The sequence below is a fragment of the Magnolia sinica genome, chromosome 3 (assembly GCF_029962835.1).
Source record: "Magnolia sinica isolate HGM2019 chromosome 3, MsV1, whole genome shotgun sequence".
Lineage (NCBI taxonomy): Eukaryota > Viridiplantae > Streptophyta > Magnoliopsida > Magnoliales > Magnoliaceae > Magnolia > Magnolia sinica.
The window spans coordinates 7,775,001-7,795,038 of record NC_080575.1 but is presented as its reverse complement, the minus strand read 5'-3'; the positions used below and the strand labels follow the sequence as shown (position 1 = coordinate 7,795,038).

Sequence of the window (20,038 nt, the reverse complement as noted above, 5' to 3'; positions counted from 1 at the left end):
CTATTAATAGGCGTTTTGTTATAAACAGTGGTAGACGCACAGAATATCGGATTTGAACTATTTATCCGATTTAGAAGAGGAATTCCGAAATAACGAGCGCTCATCTGCTCTTTCGCCATTTTCATCGAGCGGGTCCCTCTCAGAGCTCTCTTTTTTCCCATTTCATCGAGCGGGTCCCTCTCAGAGCTCTCTTTTTGCCATTTTCATCGAGCTTTCATTGAGCGGGTCCCTCTCAGAGCTCTCTTTTTGCCATTTTCATCGAGCGGGTCCCTCTCAGAGGTCTCTTTTTGCCATTTTCATCAAGCGGGTCCCTCTTAGAGCTGCTTGCGTTTCTATCTTCTAAATGTGATCCGAATCTCAGCAATGGAAGCGTTAGATCAAAGATTGAAGATCTAAACTGGGATCCATGCGGGAGTTGCTGGGAGATTCACGGACTGATGCGATTCCCCGGTAGGTTTTTGCTTTTCACCCATGGACTTCTTTGATAGGTTTCTAATTTCATCAGGAAGTGGGCTTCCTGACATGGAGGGCTTGTGTTTGAGCTTGTTGGCTGTATTTCTAGCTTAGTGTAGTCTTTTCTCTTTTCAGTTGCTTTTGTTTTTTGTTGCCTTTTGGCTGTTGTCTAATAAAATCGTCACCATTCAAAAAAAAAAAAACTGTCATGTGGGCCAGAATGTTAGAAAGTAGCAGACAGCGTAGAAAAACTTGCCAAGTTTTTTTTTTTAACTGTGACTTTCCATTTGTTTCATAAACTGTGGCCCACATGATCAATTTAGTAGCCTTGAATTTGGGTGAGGGCATCATATCTTGTGGGATCCACCTGATGGTCGACTTGAAATTGGGTGGTGCACATATACATCGAAAACAGGCTGTTAGTTGGCCCCTTTTAACCGTCCACTGTCTTGTACACATGCTGCTTGATGATCAGCAGGCAAAAATATGAGCTACTAAACATTCATCATGGGGCCGGCATGATGAATAGCGTGGAACTACATGTAGGTGCTGTTGTAGGCATGGGTGGGATAGTTATGCATATGCCAATCTGCGGCTAGGAATATTTATCCTCAATGACCTGACTTGAGAAACCTGACTGATGTGTTGGTGTTATTTTATTTTGGTTTGCAGGTGAATCTTGCCTTCTGCTAAACTGGTGAACCCTGAACTAGTGGCACGGTCAGAACCAGTTGCTGAGTTGCTTGATTTGGATCTGAAAGAGTAAGTGACTTCACTTGTGCTCCTGGATAGTGTTGCTAGACTTTTGGTGCCATGTACAAAGCAATTTAAATTGCTAAAACCTTCAGAATCTCTCTCAACTTGTTTACCCAGAGGCCAGAGCTTCTATGTGAATAACCAAAACTCTGTGACCTCACCTTTTTGCACCATTGTTTACTTTACTTTTGATTTGATGGAACATGGGCTTTTCCATCTTTGGGAAATTGGGTCTCTCTGTAGATGTGGTTGCAACTAGTGAAGTCAGTATTTTGTTGGCATTGGATCCCTCAAAGAATTTGCACAAAGAATCAATTCAATAGCAGGCAAGCATAGGAGCTTAAGATCGTGACATTTCATTGAGCTGGTTACGTTCTGTCATCACTTATTGCTGTGTCCAGCATTTGGTATATTTGCATTCTGTGAATAGATTCCGGCGCCGATGCTGTAATTCACTAGTATGCAGCCAAGTTTGCTATCATTAGCTAAATATAGCTGTGAGGTTTGTTGAATGAGGAAAATATGCAGGCCTCACCATGGATGGCCCATGGGATAAAAATCCGTACAGATTGGGAGATCCTAGAACTATGTTATTTGGCCCTTTTTGTGGTTGAATGTGAAGGATAGTAGTAATTCTTTCTTGACTGCCTATTTGTTGGCAACTACTACAAGGGTTGGGATTTCTCCAATCTGGGAGATTTGCTGAATGGGACATCCATAGTGCAGCCCCGGATTTCGACTATTGGGATCAATGAACTAGGGACCACATTTTAGCACTCTTACAATCTGAAAACTTGAAACAGTTTTGCAACACTCAGCCTGCCACTTCAGAAATGTTGTAATCTTAATGTTGTTTCAACCATGTGTCTTTTCCTTTGGGATTAGATTGCTACAGTATGAGGATGTATTAGATGTTAAACGCCGAATACGGAATTAGTTATTCAACCTTTAATCACCACACACATGGTAGGCATATAAAAGATTCTGAATCTTGACTGTTCATCTTTTTTAGAATATGTGTAAATTTATTTTTATTTTTATTTTTTTGAGTAGGCAACAACATAGCCATTAGCCAGAGCATGGCATTTGTGTAGGAAGGTGGACAACCATGGAAAAGAAAATGATTTCCCTTGATATGTAGTTTCCCTGTTTGGGAAACCAAAAAAAGGGGGTAATCAATTTTGTTTCCTAGATTTTCTATATAAAAAAAATGAGTAAAATCATTTCCACACACAAGCGAAAAAAGAAAAAAAGAAACCATTAAATGTAGATTTTCAAATGTCATATTGACTTAGGGAAACATCAAGGAAACATGGAAAAAATGGTGGAATTTTTCAATGATAGTTTAGGAGATGCTAACATACACATTTGCATATTTAAGAGTCGAATAATAGCAAAAAATAAGTAAATTTGTATATTTAGGGATCAAATGATAAATTTCCCTTTAATGGGGGGAGTAAAAGCATGCGTCTTTGATTCGAGGAAACATTGGGGAAACATGGGAAAATTGGCGGATCCATCCATACATCCAACAATGCATGCACATGCATAGATACAAACACACATTCATGATCAATCCATCCATCCATACAATCATTCATGCATGCATGCATGCATACAATGACACATACATATGTATACACATGCATGATCCATTCATCCATGCATACACACATACACACATCTATACACATGCATGATCCATTCTTTTCTATGGTTAGCATGAATTTTATTTAAAGAAAAAGAAGAAAAATATCATACAACATCCATCAAGTAAATGGAGAAGAATGCCTAGATGAACATAGTTGAGATGCACCTTATTTTGCTACCCTATTTGCCTGATCATTAGCCTCCCAGGGAATGAGGTTAAATTTGGTGCTTACCTAAGCTAACAATTCTCTAATCTGCTTTGGCTGTTCTTCTTTTTTCTTTCATGCCAAGGAAATTGCACTCCTTGAATCACCTTCTACAATCAGTTGATGGTTCTCAATCAAGTAAATGGAGAAGAATGCCTAGATGAACATAGTTGAGATGCACCTTATTTTGCTACCCTATTTGCCTGATCATTAGCCTCCCAGGGAATGAGGTTAAATTTGGTGCTTACCTAAGCTAACAATTCTCTAATCTGCTTTGGCTGTTCTTCTTTTTTCTTTCATGCCAAGGAAATTGCACTCCTTGAATCACCTTCTACAATCAGTTGATGGTTCTCAATCATTCTCCTGATGTGTTTAACGAATTATCCTTTCTCTTCAACATATTAGTAGAGTTTGACTCTTTTCTTGGCAAAAAAAAATTCTGCTAACAAAACTTCTAGAAATATAATTTTCCAGTGTTAAAGAGAGGGCAACTTGGACGACCAAGCCGCTTTTTTTTCTTTGGGTTCAAATAAGAACCCATATTGAGTTACAAAAAGGAAAAAAGGTAAATCAAGAAAGGAAAATGCAAATATGGTACACAAAAACCTTTAGGGGTTATAATTATTCTTCGACATCATGGTTTTGTTTGATACTTGGAAATTGTAACAAGGTTTTCCTAATATCTGTTCACATGTTAACACAGACAGCTCTCCTTTTTTCTGGTATATGGTACACATGTATTTGATTATTTCCATTTAACATTCGTCAATAATAAGACTTGGATGATTTGTTAAGTGGACAATTTGAGTTGATCTTTTAACATTTCCATACAAAACAACCAAACAATGGAATTAGTATTGGAAACTGTTAAATGTAAATTTTCACTTGTTATATAATTTGAGTTGACCTTTTGACACTTTCATAGAAAACAACCAAACAATGAAATTATTGATAGATTTTGCAATTTTCTATTTCTTGAAGATTTCATAGGGGTTTTCAACATCCATATTTTGAATTCTCTCTACCCAAACAGGTTTGGATAAACCAGTTTTCCCCAGTTGGTATTTAAAATTTTACTTCCTTTTGGAAGGCTGACTTGGGTCCCTTGGGGTCTTTTCCACGGTAGAGGTTTTCAAATCATTGTACCAACAACATGTGATCTTATAAAAGGCTAGTTTGCCCTTTCTATTTTCCTTCATTAAAGTCCATGTGCATTGGTTGAAACTAAAAGGGAAATGCTTTGCTAGAGGGATTCATCCAAACTTTCTCACTGGGTAGGATGGTAAAAGGGAAAAATATCAATGGACCTCATTTAAATGCATGGTTCTTAAATCATAGAGGGACTTTTTGGCATCAAATCTTATTTCAATCATGACATGTACATTTATATTACCGAAAAACAAGTTCATTCAAGAAATTCATGCTAAGGGAGAGAACCCTTCCTCCAAGAGTATTACATCCTATTTTTGTTTGAGGCCTTTTGTTTTAAGGTGTCTAAGATGTAGTGGTTTTCTTATTTCTTATTTCTTTTTTATTTTTTATTTTTTACAGGGGTTGTCGGCTGGATTGCTTAGGCAAGCTACATACACAATAGCACGACTTGGGTCATTTAGGTGAAGCTCTTACACATGAAGTACAAATATGTTAGATTGTGTATGGTGTTTTTGAGATAAATATGTTTTCTTGGTGCTAACTTCTTTAAAAAAAAGAAATCATCCCTAATTCTTTTCTTTTTAGTGTAGTGGTCAACTTATTTCAAAGATTAATGATGCATTTTGACAACGTAATGGATTCTGTGGTGCATTAAATGCTTCCATAGAATGCTAAATGCCATTTTAATCAAATCAACCATATATCTGTGATGTTTTGATATAGCTTGAATTGAAAGATGGTGCTTGTTTTGTTTCAGGAATATAATCTTATTTGTTAGACGTTCACTTCTCTTGCTGCAGATAAGAACTTGCTTCATCAGGTATAATTTGTATTAATTCAACTTATAACTCCTCAGAACCCGCTCTGCTGTAAGATATTACGGTGCATGACGGTTCCCAGTAGGTTAAGTTGTAAGTTGTTACATAAAGTTGGTTGGATATCTTTTATTTTTATAAATGTTGTCAATAGTTAGTTGGATGATGAATTAGGTGTATAAATGTGTGCTTACCTACTGTCTTGCTTAATTTATATTTATATTTCTTCATTTATATTCTTTTGTATTAATTCAACTTGTAACTCCTCAGAACCCGCTCTGCCGTAAGATATTACGGTGCATGACGGTTCCCAGTAGGTTAAGTTGCAAGTTGTTACATAAGGTTGGTTGAATATCTTTTATTTTTATAAATGTTGTCAATAGTTAGTTGGATGATGAATTAGGTGTATAAATGTGTGCCTACCTACAGGTGATATCCAATGGACTCTAGGGAGTGGATTACTCTACATTACCCGGACCCACAATTTATAGATGGTATGATGAGCTTTGTGAAGTTCGTAAAAGAACATCTTCCTGGTAGAGAAACAATTCATTGTCCATGTACCAGATGTAGATGTTTACGTTTACCTTGCACAATCGATGATGTGGTGATAGATCTGATTAAATATGGATTTAATCCAACATATAGGGTGTGGAACATGCACGGTGAGCCTGAATCACCCAAGTGTACCGAACGCACTTCTCACCAATATCATAGTGTGGCAGACATAAATAACATTGTCAATGCGGTTGTTGAAGACCTCGGTTGTAATAACCTTGACCAAGTTATTCAAGATGAACCCAATGTAGCCCTCGAAGCTGAAGACATTGTCGGAGATGCTTCAACCAATGAGTTTGAAGCAAATGTACGAGATGCGATGACTGAGCTCTATCCTGGTTGTCACAATTTCACTGTGCTAACTTTCATTGTACAACTTTTTAAATTAAAGGTGAACCATGGATGGAGTGAACAAAGCTTTACGGCTCTTCTTCAACTACTCCAGAATGTCTTGCCATCCGATAATAAGACCCCAACTAATACCTACCAAGCGAAGAAGATCATTACAAAGTTGGGTCTTGATTACCAGAAGATTCATGCATGTCCAAATGACTGCATGTTATACTGGAGAGAGCATGAGACGAAGATTAGTTGTCCAAACTGTGGTACTTCTAGGTATAAGACCCATGTTAATTCCAAGTTGAAACGAGCTAAAGTACCTGCTAAGGTGCTAAGGTATTTTCCATTAACACCAAGGCTACAAAGAATGTACAGTGTGCCATGGGTGGCAAAGGAGATGACCTGGCACTCAACCGGAAAAATGCAGAGTGGAAAGATGGGGCATCCAGTGGACTCCAGTACATGGAAGTTTCTTGACAACAAGTATAAGGATTTTTCAGCAGAGTCTCGCAATGTTCGATTGGGTCTAGCTACAGATGGGTTTAACCCCTTTGGCACTCTCAGCACGTCGTACAGTTCCTGGCCTGTTATGTGTGTGACGTATAACCTTCCACCAAAGTTATGTATGAAACCGCAGTTTACTATGCTCACTTTGCTTATTGAGGGACCACGACAGCCCGGGAAGGATATCGATGTTTATTTGGAGCCATTGATTGATGAGTTACAAGACTTGTGGCGGAAAGGGATCATGACATTTGACGCATACCATGGAAACATGTTCAACATGCGTGCCATCTTGTTGTGGACAATTCATGACTTTCCTGCATATGGTAATGTTTCTGGTTGTAGGACTAAGGGTAAGTATGGTTGTCCTGCATGTGGTCCCCACACAGATTCCTTACGATTACACCATGGAAAGAAACACGTTTATATGGGTCACAGACGGTGGTTGCCTCTAAACGATAAAGCCAGAAAAGATACAAGTGCAGGAACCTTCAATAAGAAGGGGGAGTTGCGACCACAACCGATTCGTCTGACTGGGGTTGAGGTGGAAAGCATCGTTTCGAAACTAAATGTGCAGTGGGGCAAGATCGGAAAGAGGAAACAAAGTGGTACAGGAGGACGGGAACAAAATGATGATGCAGAATCAACATGCTTCTTAAAGCGATCCATATTATACGATCTGGAGTACTGGAAGGATATTCCCGTACGCCATAACCTTGATGTTATGCACATTGAGAAGAATGTATGTGAAATCCTTATTGCACTAATGTTGAACACAACGGGCAAAACCAAGGATGACGCTAACGCACGCAGAGACTTGAAGCGGCTAGGAATTAAGAAGCGTTTATGGTTAGAAAATACTGATGGCAAAGTGATTCAAAAACGAGGTCCTTTCTTCCTTCGAAAAGAAGAAAAAAAACATTTCATCCAGACTTTACGTGAGCTTCGTGTTCCGGTTGGTTTTAGTGGGAATTGGAAGAACATCGTAAAGGAAGATAGGGTTGATTTAAAGGGAATGAAGTCTCATGATTACCACGTATTGATGCAACATCTGCTTCCAATTTTGATCCAACATGCATTCAAGGATAATAAGCCTATGCGCACTATAATTAGAAGCTTCAGTACATTTTTCAATGCCCTATGCTCGCGAATCATAGATATTGAAATGTTAATGGCTCTCGAGAAGGGCATGGCTAGGACTTTATGTGAGCTCGAGATTACATGTCCTCCTTCAATTTTTGTTGTGATGATGCATCTGCCTATCCACTTGGCTTACGAGGCTCGCGTATGTGGTCCTGTTTACTATCGATGGATGTATCCATTCGAAAGGTATAATATGATTTTAATATGAATAAACTGATCCAACATCTGCAATTACATTTTCTAATGTGTTATTAACTCTTTTAGGTTCATGAAGACGTTTAAGGCGTACGTCCGCAATATGACACGACCTGAAGGTTGTATAGCAGAACGATACATTCAAGAGGAGACACTTATATACTGCAACCAGTATAGAGGGAAAAATAACACGAGCCTCTTGGAGAAATTGGAAAAGCGGTTAGACGGATCAATTTCATTCATGCCGAAGTTACAAGATATTGTTGACGACTTCGATGTTGACGTGGTTGGCCCAGTTGGCCCTGGTCAAAGTGTCGTTTTAGAAGGTATTGAGTACGAACAGGCTCGCACCTGGGTACTGAAGAGTCATCCTAACTATGAGACATGGCAAGGGTACGAATTGGACTTAGCTTGTATGTATGTCTTTTTTTCTTTTTTTTTTTTTTAAATTTCAAATTTGATTCAACAACATTGTAACAACATTTATGAAAAAAATTGTCAATTTTGTAACAACCTTCTTAACTTGCAGGAGATATGCAAATTTCTTAAAGCAACGCAATATAGTTGTTGGGACTAGGACTAAGGTGGCGAGTGATGATGAGTTCATACCTTGGTTGAAGAAACAGCTAGACTTGAGTGAATCAAGTAATGAAGTCTTCAGAGATATAGTTAGGGGACCAAAGGCTTTTGCGATGCAGTACAATAAATATTGTATCAATGGTTTCCTCTTCGTCACCAAGGAATACGAAGAGAATAAAATGAACCAGAATAGCGGTGTTAGCACAGAGAGTATGACCACCTTCCGATCTAGTGCTAAGGATAAGAATCCAGTGGATGAATCTGTACCTTATTACGGAGTCCTCCGCAAAATCATCCAACTAGAGTACCGAGAAGGGTACAAGCCAGTTCTACTAAAGTGCGATTGGGTGAAGGTGACGCACCAAGGTGTTTCTTTCGATGCGGTAGGGAATTTGAGACTGGTGAATTTGTCTAATCTTCTCAGTTCAGACCAAGTGGGTGATGAGCCATTTATTCTTGCGGAGCATGCCGTGCAAGTTTTTTATTCTAGAGATCCAAAACATCCTAATTGGCATGTGGTCTTGGAGGTTCCAAGAAAGATTTTCGTTGAAGATGAGACAAGCATTTTATCAGAAACACGGGTTGTAACTGAGGCTGAAGTAGGACCTGATCTCATCGAAGTAGACATGGGTGGCGAGTTGTTATTCAATGACAGTGAAGATATTTGTGTGGTTGTTGAAAAGAAAAAGAAAAGAAAGAGAGCAGGGAAAAAATCCTGATTTGTTGGTTATATTATGCATGTAACGAAACGATTTTGATTTATGCCCTTTTTGATTTTTCCATTATCATATTAATGTGATAGAAAAAATTTATGAATTAATTTACTTGTCTCTTTATTATACTTGGTACTTTGCTATTTGGATAGAAAATTTTATAGTAATTACGTTACAAATTAGATCTTAAAGATGGATCTAGAGGCAGAGCCGCTCGGGGATGCATCCTATAAAGATGCCAGGGGTAATAACATAGCTCTTGTTATCCGTTTAGATTTAACATTTCTTTTAAAATGATCTTTCACTTAGAGGCACTGTCATTGGGCGCAGAGTCGCTAGGGGATGCAGCCCCTGAAGATGCTAGAGGTAATAAGATAGCCTTTCGTAATTGTTTAGATTTAAAATTTCTTCTATATTGGTGATGATGAAACATGTGTGTAGCTATTTTTCTTTTTATGCCAGGGGTAATAACATAGCTCTCGTTAGCTGTTTAGATTTAACAATTCTTTTAAAATGATCTTTCACTCAGAGGCAGAGTCATTCGGCGCAGAGCCACTAGGGGATGCAGCCCTGCAGATGCAGACCCTGAAGATGCTAGAGGTAATAAGATAGCTTTCCTTAATTGTCTAGATTTAAAATATCTTTTATATTGGTGATGATGAAACATGTGTAGCTATTTTTCTTTTTATGCCAGGGGTAATAACATAGCTCTCGTTAGCTGTTTAGATTTAACATTTCTTTTAAAATGATCTTTCACTCAGAGGCAGAGTCATTCGGCGCAGAGCCGCTAGGGGATGCAGCCCCTGCAGTTGCAGACCCTGAAGATGCTAGAGGTAATAAGATAGCTTTCCTTAATTGTCTAGATTTAAAATATCTTTTATATTGGCAATGATGAAACATGTGTAGCTATTTTTCTTTTTATGCAGGCAGGTCTTCATCTTCATCGTCTAAGAAGAGAGGTCCTACCCGAGGTTCAGAATTACATGAGAGGACTTCAGTGAAAAGGGTCATTGGGATTAATGAATTTGGGCAACCGAATGCAGGGGATGCAAATCAGATCGCATTCAATTCAAGCATTGGTGTTCTCACCCGTGCACACATTCCGATCACCTACACAGACTTTCGGTTGGTGCCTCCACAATACATTCAGAGGGTCAGTGATATCCTGGCATGTAGTTATGAATTTCAGGATAACCAAGAAGCGTGGTCACCATACATTCGTGATCGCTGTAAGGCTGCTTGGAGAAATTTCAAGAACACTTTGCATGCAAAGTATATTAAGGACAAGGATCCTGCAGTTGTGAAATCTTATCCTGCCCCTATTGGTGTCCCTATTGAGGATTGGATGATCTTCGTGGATTATTGCAATACTGATAAATTCAAGGAATCAAGTGTAAGAAATGCATCCAATCGGGCCAAACAAGTTGGCCCTTCTACACTTGGTCGGCGTAGCATGGCTGCCACACGTCATGAGATGGTACATGTCCTAAACTAACAAAGTTCTACTTTATTTATGATGATTATTTCAATTTATTAGTTGTTTAATTCCATTATTTATGTGTTTTGGCATGGATGTTATGGGGAAAAGGCAATTGAGAGGAATCTTACTACTGATGCCGAGGTTGGTAGGGCTGAGGTGTACATCCGAGCCCATACAACAAAGGATAACAAAGTGCAGTTTCCAGAAACCTTTGTAAGTGCAACCCTTGTACATCCTTTCATTATCCATGTGAATTTTAAATGCTTCTTTCCCGCACTATAATTTTTCTTTTGGATGTTATCATAGGAAAAAATAAAATCGATTCAAAGTAGTAATCCCGCATCTCGGATGACCAGTGTAGATGATGCCCTTACACAGGTATATATGCATGTCCTTCAAATACTTGAGTTTATTTAGACTTATGCATTCTCTGATAAATCTAATTGCAATTCTGTTTACAGTCAATTGGGAGTGATAGTAGAGGGCGCATGCGGGGGATAGGTGGAAATGTAGGCAAGATTACATTGAAGAAGACAATGCCTATTGTACATAAGCTCGGTGTGGTGTCGTGAGAACGAGATAATTTGGTAGATAAATTAGATGAAATGCAGAAAAGCCTAGGAGATCTCCACCAGAAGTTTCAATGCTTTGTAGATAAGCAAGGGGAACAAGGGGATGTGGCTCCACCGACAATTCCTCCATTTAAATCTAGTCATGCATCGTCGGTATGTATGCGTTTCTCTAATGCTAATTTAAGCTTATGATTATATGCACTTCCATTTAAAAATACTAACGACATGTTATATGTGTACATGTAGCCTGATTTGGTAAATCTTGGCAAGAGATGCGATCTCTGTGATTGGAAGAAACGGGTAATTGCTCGTGGTGAGGTGCATGCAGTGGATCCAAAAACCTGTGTCCATGGAGCAGAAATGGGCGATGGAAATTTTAGTGTTGTCCTGATGGAGATTATAGCTCCGCAATCAGAGCTATGGAAGGAAGATGGTTATCATGATACGCTTGGAGAGGTCGGTGTAGGAGGATTTGTCGTATGGCCCAAGCTATTTCTAACCATCTATCCATGATGTTTATGAATATTAGACATTACAATAACTAACACAATTAACTTTTATTTTTAAACTATACAGTAACATAGACAGATGCATGCATATTATGGAATCGAATGAATTTAACACTCACTTCAGATTACACCCACATATATTGAATGGAATGGATTTAACACCCACATTTATACATTGATATATTTGGTTGGCATTTCAATTTTCAGCCTCCATTTGAGGAATTGAAAGATTTGTAATAATTTTCACTTCTTTAAGTGTAATTTGCACTTGAGAGAGAGAGAGAGAGAGAGAGAGAGAGAGGTGTAGGGAATTTTCATCATCCATGGCAGCTGTTGCAGAGAATGCGCCACCAACAGGTGTACAGAAATTACACTTCAAACAGAGTATCATCTGCTGTAGTTACTTCAAGGGTAAATGGTTTTACTCTGGCTATCTTAAAATCATTTAAATAGCAAGATGCTGATGCTAGAGGTACTCTTATTTGCAGGATCTGGTTTTGAGTGTTGCAGGATCATCTGGTGAAGTTGCACTGGCTGGTTCTCACCCCAAAGGTACTATTACATTTTTTTGATGCCTCGATTGCTAAGTACACATTAGGGACTGATCTAGTTTCCGTTGTTGCAGGTTGGTGTAGGTGTCACTTCAGGGGGAGTTAACCAGATAAGTTTATATTTTTCTTTTTGGTTGCATTTGAGTGTCTAATTACCTGCTTGCCTTTTTTCTTTTCTTCTTTCTTTCTTTCTTTTAATTGTAATTCTCTTTAAATGTTTTAGATCAATAAGGGACGTCCCTGTATTCAAGGAACGGTTTCAACATGACAATGAAGGTAAACTTAACTCTAAATATCACCTTTATAATCAGAATTTGTGCTCTTTATTGTCTGTTTCCTCTGGCCAACCTCAGTTTTGAATTTGGCAGCCAGGTGAACCTGAGGGGAGCACATGATAAATGTTTTGAAGGTCACTTACAGAATACGTGGGCCCTGAAGTGAGTCTTGGAGGTCAAGCTTAACTTACAAGCTTTTTTGTGGATCCTGTTTCCATTTCCTACGCCAAAGGCAAACGGGAAAGAAGTCTCCTTTTTTGTTTTCATATTAAATATTATGACTTCGCTTAGTTTAGTTGTTGTAGTTGATTCCTTAATATTGCAGTCAAATCTGACCAGTTACTTTGCTGATACAGGAGATTGATGTACTAACCAAACAACGGGCTGAAGAACTGAAGGAACAAGTGAAGAGCATGCTCTCTGATGTCAATGATTGTTTGCAAGAATTGAATTTAATCAATGAAATTCAACGTCTTGGGGTTGCCTATCACTTTGAAGCAGAGATTAAAGATGCATTACATAAGATGTATGATGCCCATATTAACGGCAATGATGTTAGCGATGATCTTCATGCCACTGCTCTTTGGTTTCGGCTCCTAAGGCAACAAGGGTGTAACGTGTCATCTAGTAAGTTTTTTTTGCCAACACTTAATTTCATCATTCTTAGAAATATTGTATACATACATGAGTTTATGTAGATATGTATATATGTGTATGCATTTACTCATTTCATTCTTCTCTGCGTGTACACATGTGTGCACAAATACCATTTTCATGTTTGTACAAATTTTGCTTGACTAGAAGTCCTGATTATGGAAGCTGATTGGCTGGTGTACCACACACCACCGACCTGGCTGGTGTGTTGACATTACCATGTTCTGTTGGTCGCATCACGAGCTCTGTATTATATCAAAACTGTCAGTCCATTTGGAGAGCTCATCATAACTCTTGAGTCTAAAAATAAGACAGATCCAAAAATCAAGTTGACCACACTGCAAAAAGAAGTGGATGATTGAACATCTGGCATTGAATCCCTTTTGGGTGTCACAGAAGTTTTGGATCAATATGATATTTATTTTTCCTCTTCTTCCTAGGTCTGTGTGACATTATGAATGTATTGAATGGAAAATAAATGCTAAGGTGGGTCCTATGAATGTTTTAATATATTATCCAATTATCAGGTGGACCACACCGAAAATAGCAGTGGGACAATGATTCTCACCGTAAAAACATTCATAAGGCCCACCATAGCATTTATTTTGGGATCATCATCTAAAATGATATCTCCAAATGATGAACAGTGTGGATATAATAAATACATCATTGTGGGGTCATGTAACTTTGATCTCATTTGAACCGTTTTTACACCTAGGGGCGTAAGAGGTCGTCTTTGAGCCACACGTACCCACACCTTTTAGCATAATGTTTTCCTTCAAACAAGACCAGTGTAATTTGCTTGAGAGTTTTCAACGGCGAGAGTTTAGTCCCCATTGTGTAGTCTGCTTGATCCTTGTATCTAGCTGATTTTTGTTTTTATATCCTAAAATGATGCTAAACAATGGATGGACAGTGTGGATAGGACGCATTTAACATTCGTCAATAATAAGACTTGGATGATTTGTTCTAGTTGGAGATGCGCCCATCTGTTTTGTTAGCTCATTTTAGGACATGGGATAAAAAATGAGCAGAATCTAATATTCAAGTGGGCTGAAAAATGTGAGGATTGAACGTCTGCTGATGAAATATTCATGAGGCTGCAGAAGTTTTGAATTAGGGTAATATTTGTGTTCTCATTTCATCTCAATGGAATTGAGGTTATGAACTGTACGTATGGCATTTAAACATCACTGTCGACGAATCCTTACTCTTGCTCGAGGTAGTCTCTCGGGAGTTTGGTTTAAGATTACTTAATCACTTCAGCTTAAAAAGTAGAAACCAAGATAAGCAGTCATGTTTGAAACAAGAGTCATCACTCATGTAAATATGTATTTCTTTTAAGACAGTGATTTGATTTTACCGAAGACAATTGAGTTACATAGGTATTTAATGTATAAGTGGCTATAGGATGAAGGAATGGCAAAATCAGTGTCGGCTTTGAGCAGTAATCCTTGCCTATTCAGATAAGACATTTATATTGCATTTTGTGAATTGTCATCCCTTTCATGAGAAAAGAAAATGTATGAAATCCCTCCTCAAAAGAAAAAAAAAAAAAAAAACTGTATTCAATACCTTTAAAAGCCATGACCAATGAAATGTGATTCTTGAATCTTGATACTTTGAGTTAAAAAAATCAAGCTTTTCTAATTATTAGCTTCCTTTTTTGGTTGATCACATTTTGATGCAACTTGGTTATCAAGGCAATGGTTAATCACATTTTGATGCAGTTTGGTTATCTGGAGCATAAATGTGAGCACGCATGGAATCAATTTCAAAATTCTTAATATCTTTTGTTTTGTTTTGTTTTGTTTTTTTTTTCATATTGGCCATCTCTAGACTATTTTTTTATATGTATAGTAACTCAGTTACTGAAAAATGTAGATCTTTAGCATTGATTAGATAAGTGCTTATATTTTGGTTTAGTGCAGCAAAGATCATGGCTTGTCTACTCACATCTTAAAGGAGGAAAAGATGCAGGAAAATCTAAAGCCGTTGTAGGGTTTTTACAGGTGAAATCTAAACAACAGGAGCAAACCTCAACTTCCTTTAAAATGTCTTATCATGTTCTTTAAATATTCTAAGTTGTCTTTTCAAGGGACTGAGGAGCATTTTAGATAATTTTCTGATAGTGGTCATGGACCCCACGGATGCTGTAATGATGGTTGAAATGAAAAACTGTGTACAAACAGCTTCAACCAACCAGGGCTCAGGATTTGAACAAAATTGCATATACTGGGTCCCACCAACTGAACGGTTTGGATTTATTACTTGTAAATGCACAACGGCTGGGAGTGCATTCTGCCAGTGATTATATTAAATAACACCAGCTTTGGATCGTGTACGGAAGCTGATTGTGTGTAGGTTCTCTTGAACCAGGTCCCACAATCTTCTCCTGCGTGGGTTGGGAGGTCCGATTGAAGCAGGTCCCACCTCTCGTAGGGACGGGATTGCTGAGTGACCCAACCTGACTCTGTGGGACCCACTGATGTCTGTGTTTTATCCATGCCATTATTCGTTTTGCCAGCTCATTTTACGGCATGCATCGAAAAATGAGGCAGATCCAAAGCTCAAGCGGACCACACCCCAGAAACAGTGGGGATCGAATTCCTACCGTTGAAACATTCTTGTGGGCCACAAGTTTTGGATAAGCTTAATTGCCTGCTTTGTTTGTAATAGGGTGGTACATTGAAAGGATATACCCACCATCATTTGAAACTATTGAGAAGAACACACATGCGTTATATCTAAACTGTTCATTTATTTTGTAACCTCATTATATGGCATGGGCTTAAAAATGAGGCAGATCCAAAACTTATGTGGCCCCAAAGAAGTTTTCAATGGTAAGTATTCAATAGCCGTTGCTTTCTATAGTGGGGTCCACTTGAGCTTTAAATCTACCTGATTTTTTGGTCCATGCTCTAAAATGATCTCGAAAAATGGGTGGATGGTGTGGATAGCCCACACATCATGATGGGACCTACACAACTTGCTAACATTGAGTGAAATTGGCACGGGACCCAATACGATTCCATCTAACCTACTTCCTAGCTATTCCACTCTTCCCAAACATAGAGTGGAATTGGCACATGACCAGATGCAATTCCATCCCACCTAAGCCCGTGTAATCCAGCCGGACAAACAGGCCCCTAGGGTAGTAGAATGTTTCTTGTACATTCTCTTATGACCTTCCAAATACATTGGTGTTTTCAGCGAATGGCACCAGCAAAGCAGGCCAAAGTGATGCAAGAATTCCAGAAGCAGTCAGCACAAATGGACATTACGGTAATTTTTGTTGATACTAATTCCTACTCGAGCTTTCAATACTCATATTTATTAGCTTACCCTGCATTTCGATGCACGTGTAAATTGAATTGTGAATATTTCATTTAGTACTCCCAGCGAGGAAATTGCCCTCAAATTTAGAACATGGTACATCCCACATGGATACAACATACATGTCATTTGCACGATGAGTGCAATGATAAAATAGAAGGTATGCATATTGACACAGGTATAAAAAATCTCAATGGATGAAGTGTCCATAAGCTTTTGACGCTTTATAATATATACGCATTATTCTGAAGACATTTTGTGGAAATATAGAAATATGAGAAATATGAAAAGAAACAGATATGTGGGTTATCAGAATCAAAGTGTCCATGAGGTTGTCGAAGTTTAGTAGAAATATTTAAGAAATGAAAATGCATGTATTGTGACACATCACAGCCTAATTGTCCCTGAGGTTTTTGTGATGTCCATGTGGTCATCATATCAATGCTCCAGATCACTTAACCATCTGTCCCACTTGCATAGATCATTAGAGTTGAAGTGCCTGGAAGGTTCTTGCAGAATGCATGGTGGGTCCATCAGATCAACTGCACGTCCCTAAAATTATGGGCCCCCCACTTGTACTCTGTATCAGAATTAAAGCGTATGTGAGTTTTTTGTGGCATCCATGTTAGGGCCCATCAGTTGAATGTGGACTGCATTTCTAGATTTAAAGCCAAAGACTTCAAGAAAACCCCCACAGGTCTGGTAGCAAAAAAAACAAAGACTTAAATGATGTGGTTTCTTTATTTTAAAGCATATATCCAATCCAAATATTTGGAATTTGGATGATATATTTGATTTTGATTTCTTCCTTTTCTATTATTGTGTAGACTTGCCTTCTCCAATAGGTTGGTTTGTTCAGAGCTTTGGAGAAATGGGTATATTTAGTTTTGGATGTGTGTGCTGATTAATTCACATCCATAACTAGATATGCCAATTTCTCCAAAGCAATGAACTAACTCATTTGAGTAGGAAAAGTCTACACAAAAGAAGAAATCAAAATCATATATATCATCCAAACATTTTAACTTTTTTAAATTTATGAGAATCACCGACGGATTTTAGCCGCCGACAACGCCGACGGTTGTTAGCTGCCGACAACACCGACGGATTATAGCCGCCGATAACACCGACGGATGTTAGCCGCCGACAACTCCGACGGATGATAGCCGCCGACAACGCCGACGGATATTAGCCGCCGAAAACGCCGACGGATTATAGCCGCCGACAACGCCGACGGTTTTTAACCGTCGGCGAGCATTGCCGACGCACCCTTTATCGACGGACCATGCGACGGCTAAAAGCCGTCGGGGAAGGTCATTGCCGACGGCTTTTAGCCGTCGGCGTTGCCCTGTTTTTTGGTAGTGGAAAATTTGATTTTTCCAGGCCCGAGCCAGGTCGTACCTTCCGTAGATATCCTTTTAAATCCACATCAACTTAAATTAAGTTGGATTAATCAACTAACTTGGACATGACACATGCAGGATGGGGATTCCGGTCGAAATTAAGCCCATCCATCCAAACCTTCGGAACCAAAGTGCACCCTACAACATTCATAAGGGTAAGGTTATCTAAATACCCTAAGTTAAAGCATCGGAGTAAATGGATACTGCTATAACGCACTTATCACCAACGTCTGAGGGTTTGTTAGTGACAAATTGAACATTCATCATGAACAGTACTTATATTAACCGTTGAAAATAAGTATCAAATCCATTGGATCAACAGGTCACGTCATACGTGCAAATAATGACCCTTAGAAGGGTGTAACGGCCCACCTGGGCCTCACCATCAGCTCAAAATGGGCTGGGATCCCTGTGAAGGGTCCCCAACGCGAATGGATAGAGTGGATCATGGTACTAACATCACAGCAGGCCCCTACATGGTGCGTATACACTAAGAGCTAGCATATGTGCACGACGTGCACTGCGGTAATAAGGTCGGTCAAATGGCCTTTGACCGTGCTCCTCTCCAAAAATCGGAAAATGGCGTTTTCTCCCGCCATTTTTAAAATTGAACGTGGGATCTTTCCGACCCATCTGAACCGTTCACTTTCTCCACGGGGCCCAACTTAGCAAAACCATATTGCCTCTTGGGACTTTGTAAACGGACGAGAAAGATAGTGTGCAACCGTCCAAACAGTTACACGTGGCGGATATCCGCCTAGTGGGGCCAACTAGGGAACACGTGGGTGGCCCGTGATCGGCATGAGCAAGAAATCCCAGCCACCCATCGCCTGAGGGAGCCACCCACCCTCTTTTCCAAGAATGGCCCAACAAGGCCTGTATAAGAAAAAGCCAAAAGCTGCATTTCCATTTCGAGAAGGAGGTAGTGGCTCACCTCCAGCCGTTCGTGGGACACGTGGCTACATGTATGGAGAAGAGCGTTCGGGACTCTAGAAGTGGGCCCCAAACTGATCTGGGGTCCCATCTGGACCGACCAGACGGACCGAATCATGACCATGCACATTAGATGATGATCCGCCATTAAAGATCGGATCATCTTCCCCATTGAAAACCCACGTTTATGTAATATATATATATATATATAGGCTAGGCACGTGGCGGGCCCCACGTGGAAACCAGGATAAAATAACCACATGTGCACCGTCCATTGCTGGACGGTGCCATGCAAGGGCCTACCATGGTGGACGTATTCTCCACGCCATCCATGGGTACAGCGTTAATCGCCGTCCACTATGGGCCACGTGATGAGTTGTCTTATGATTTGAACCGTTCATATCATCTGTGTACTACGATGAACCTCCTATTTTCCGGAACTCACGCTTCAGTGACCATCTGAGCCTTTGGTTTATGGGGTTGGACGCAAACCACTGAAAACTTTCTTTTCACTATCAAGTGTAGCGTAGTGTCCAAACCGTGTACTGTTCATCGAGCCATTAACAAACGCAACTTTTTTGTCTGTCCTTTACACAATTGTTGTAATGGATGGGTTAGATACCTCATCACCAATAGGAGAAATCTACTCCGTTCATCACAGATCAGAATCGCCAGGTGTCCAAGGCACGTGAAAGTAGGTTAGAAAAGAAAATTAGCGAAAGAAGATTAAACAAAAGAAAAAGCAAGAGCAAAAGCTCGCCTCTACTTTCTAGTGGCATCATTACGTCGCCTTGGGAAAGTGTTATGCGAAAAAGCACGTTTTTATCCTGGGCGGCTGACATTCTGCAGCCGGGGGCTAGACAAATGCTTGTTTCTCTTCTCTTTTGCATTTTTTTTTCTTTTTTGAAAACTTTCTAATTTTTTCGTATTGTCATTTTTTCTTTTTCTTTTTATTCTTTTTTCTTTTTATTCTTCTATTATCTACCTGGCGTCTCGTACATCGTACGTGGGAGCGCGGGGGGCAGCGGTAGAAGAGACGAACAGGATGGAGGGAGGCGCTCTAAGGACGACATACAGGTGTACCAGGGGGCCACGACCACACTCCCCAACGACATACCGATGTATACGGTCGAGATTCTCAACGTTTGGGTGAGTGGGTGATCTCAGGCATCCACCTCAGCTGTGGCTGATTCAGCTCGATCAACCCCCTTCCACTTTCGGTTTTACACCCTTCTTCATATAAACAAGAAAGAGGAGTGACA

At 39.5% G+C, this 20,038-nt stretch overlaps 2 protein-coding genes and 1 long non-coding RNA gene across 3 annotated transcripts; all 3 read left to right on the top strand.

Annotated features, from left to right (window-relative positions):
• The first annotated feature begins 1,179 nt into the window (after window positions 1–1,179).
• Window positions 1,180–5,690, top strand: LOC131239431 (uncharacterized). The gene is made up of 3 exons (XR_009168233.1): window positions 1,180–1,215; window positions 4,617–4,678; window positions 4,975–5,690. It is a non-coding gene; the product is annotated as an uncharacterized LOC131239431 (long non-coding RNA).
• Window positions 5,691–6,350: 660 nt separating this feature from the next.
• LOC131238793 (uncharacterized) lies at window positions 6,351–9,069 on the top strand. The gene is made up of 4 exons (XM_058236393.1): window positions 6,351–6,727; window positions 6,872–7,762; window positions 7,841–8,164; window positions 8,301–9,069. Exons 1-4 carry the CDS (start codon window positions 6,351–6,353, stop codon window positions 9,067–9,069), a joined length of 2,361 nt encoding a protein of 786 aa, XP_058092376.1.
• Window positions 9,070–9,255: 186 nt separating this feature from the next.
• Window positions 9,256–11,742, top strand: LOC131238792 (uncharacterized). The gene is made up of 9 exons (XM_058236391.1): window positions 9,256–9,307; window positions 9,373–9,429; window positions 9,593–9,663; window positions 9,827–9,896; window positions 9,990–10,540; window positions 10,652–10,756; window positions 10,850–10,921; window positions 11,005–11,268; window positions 11,362–11,742. Exons 1-8 carry the CDS (start codon window positions 9,256–9,258, stop codon window positions 11,113–11,115), a joined length of 1,089 nt encoding a protein of 362 aa, XP_058092374.1. The 3' UTR covers window positions 11,116–11,268; window positions 11,362–11,742.
• Window positions 11,743–20,038: the final 8,296 nt, after the last annotated feature.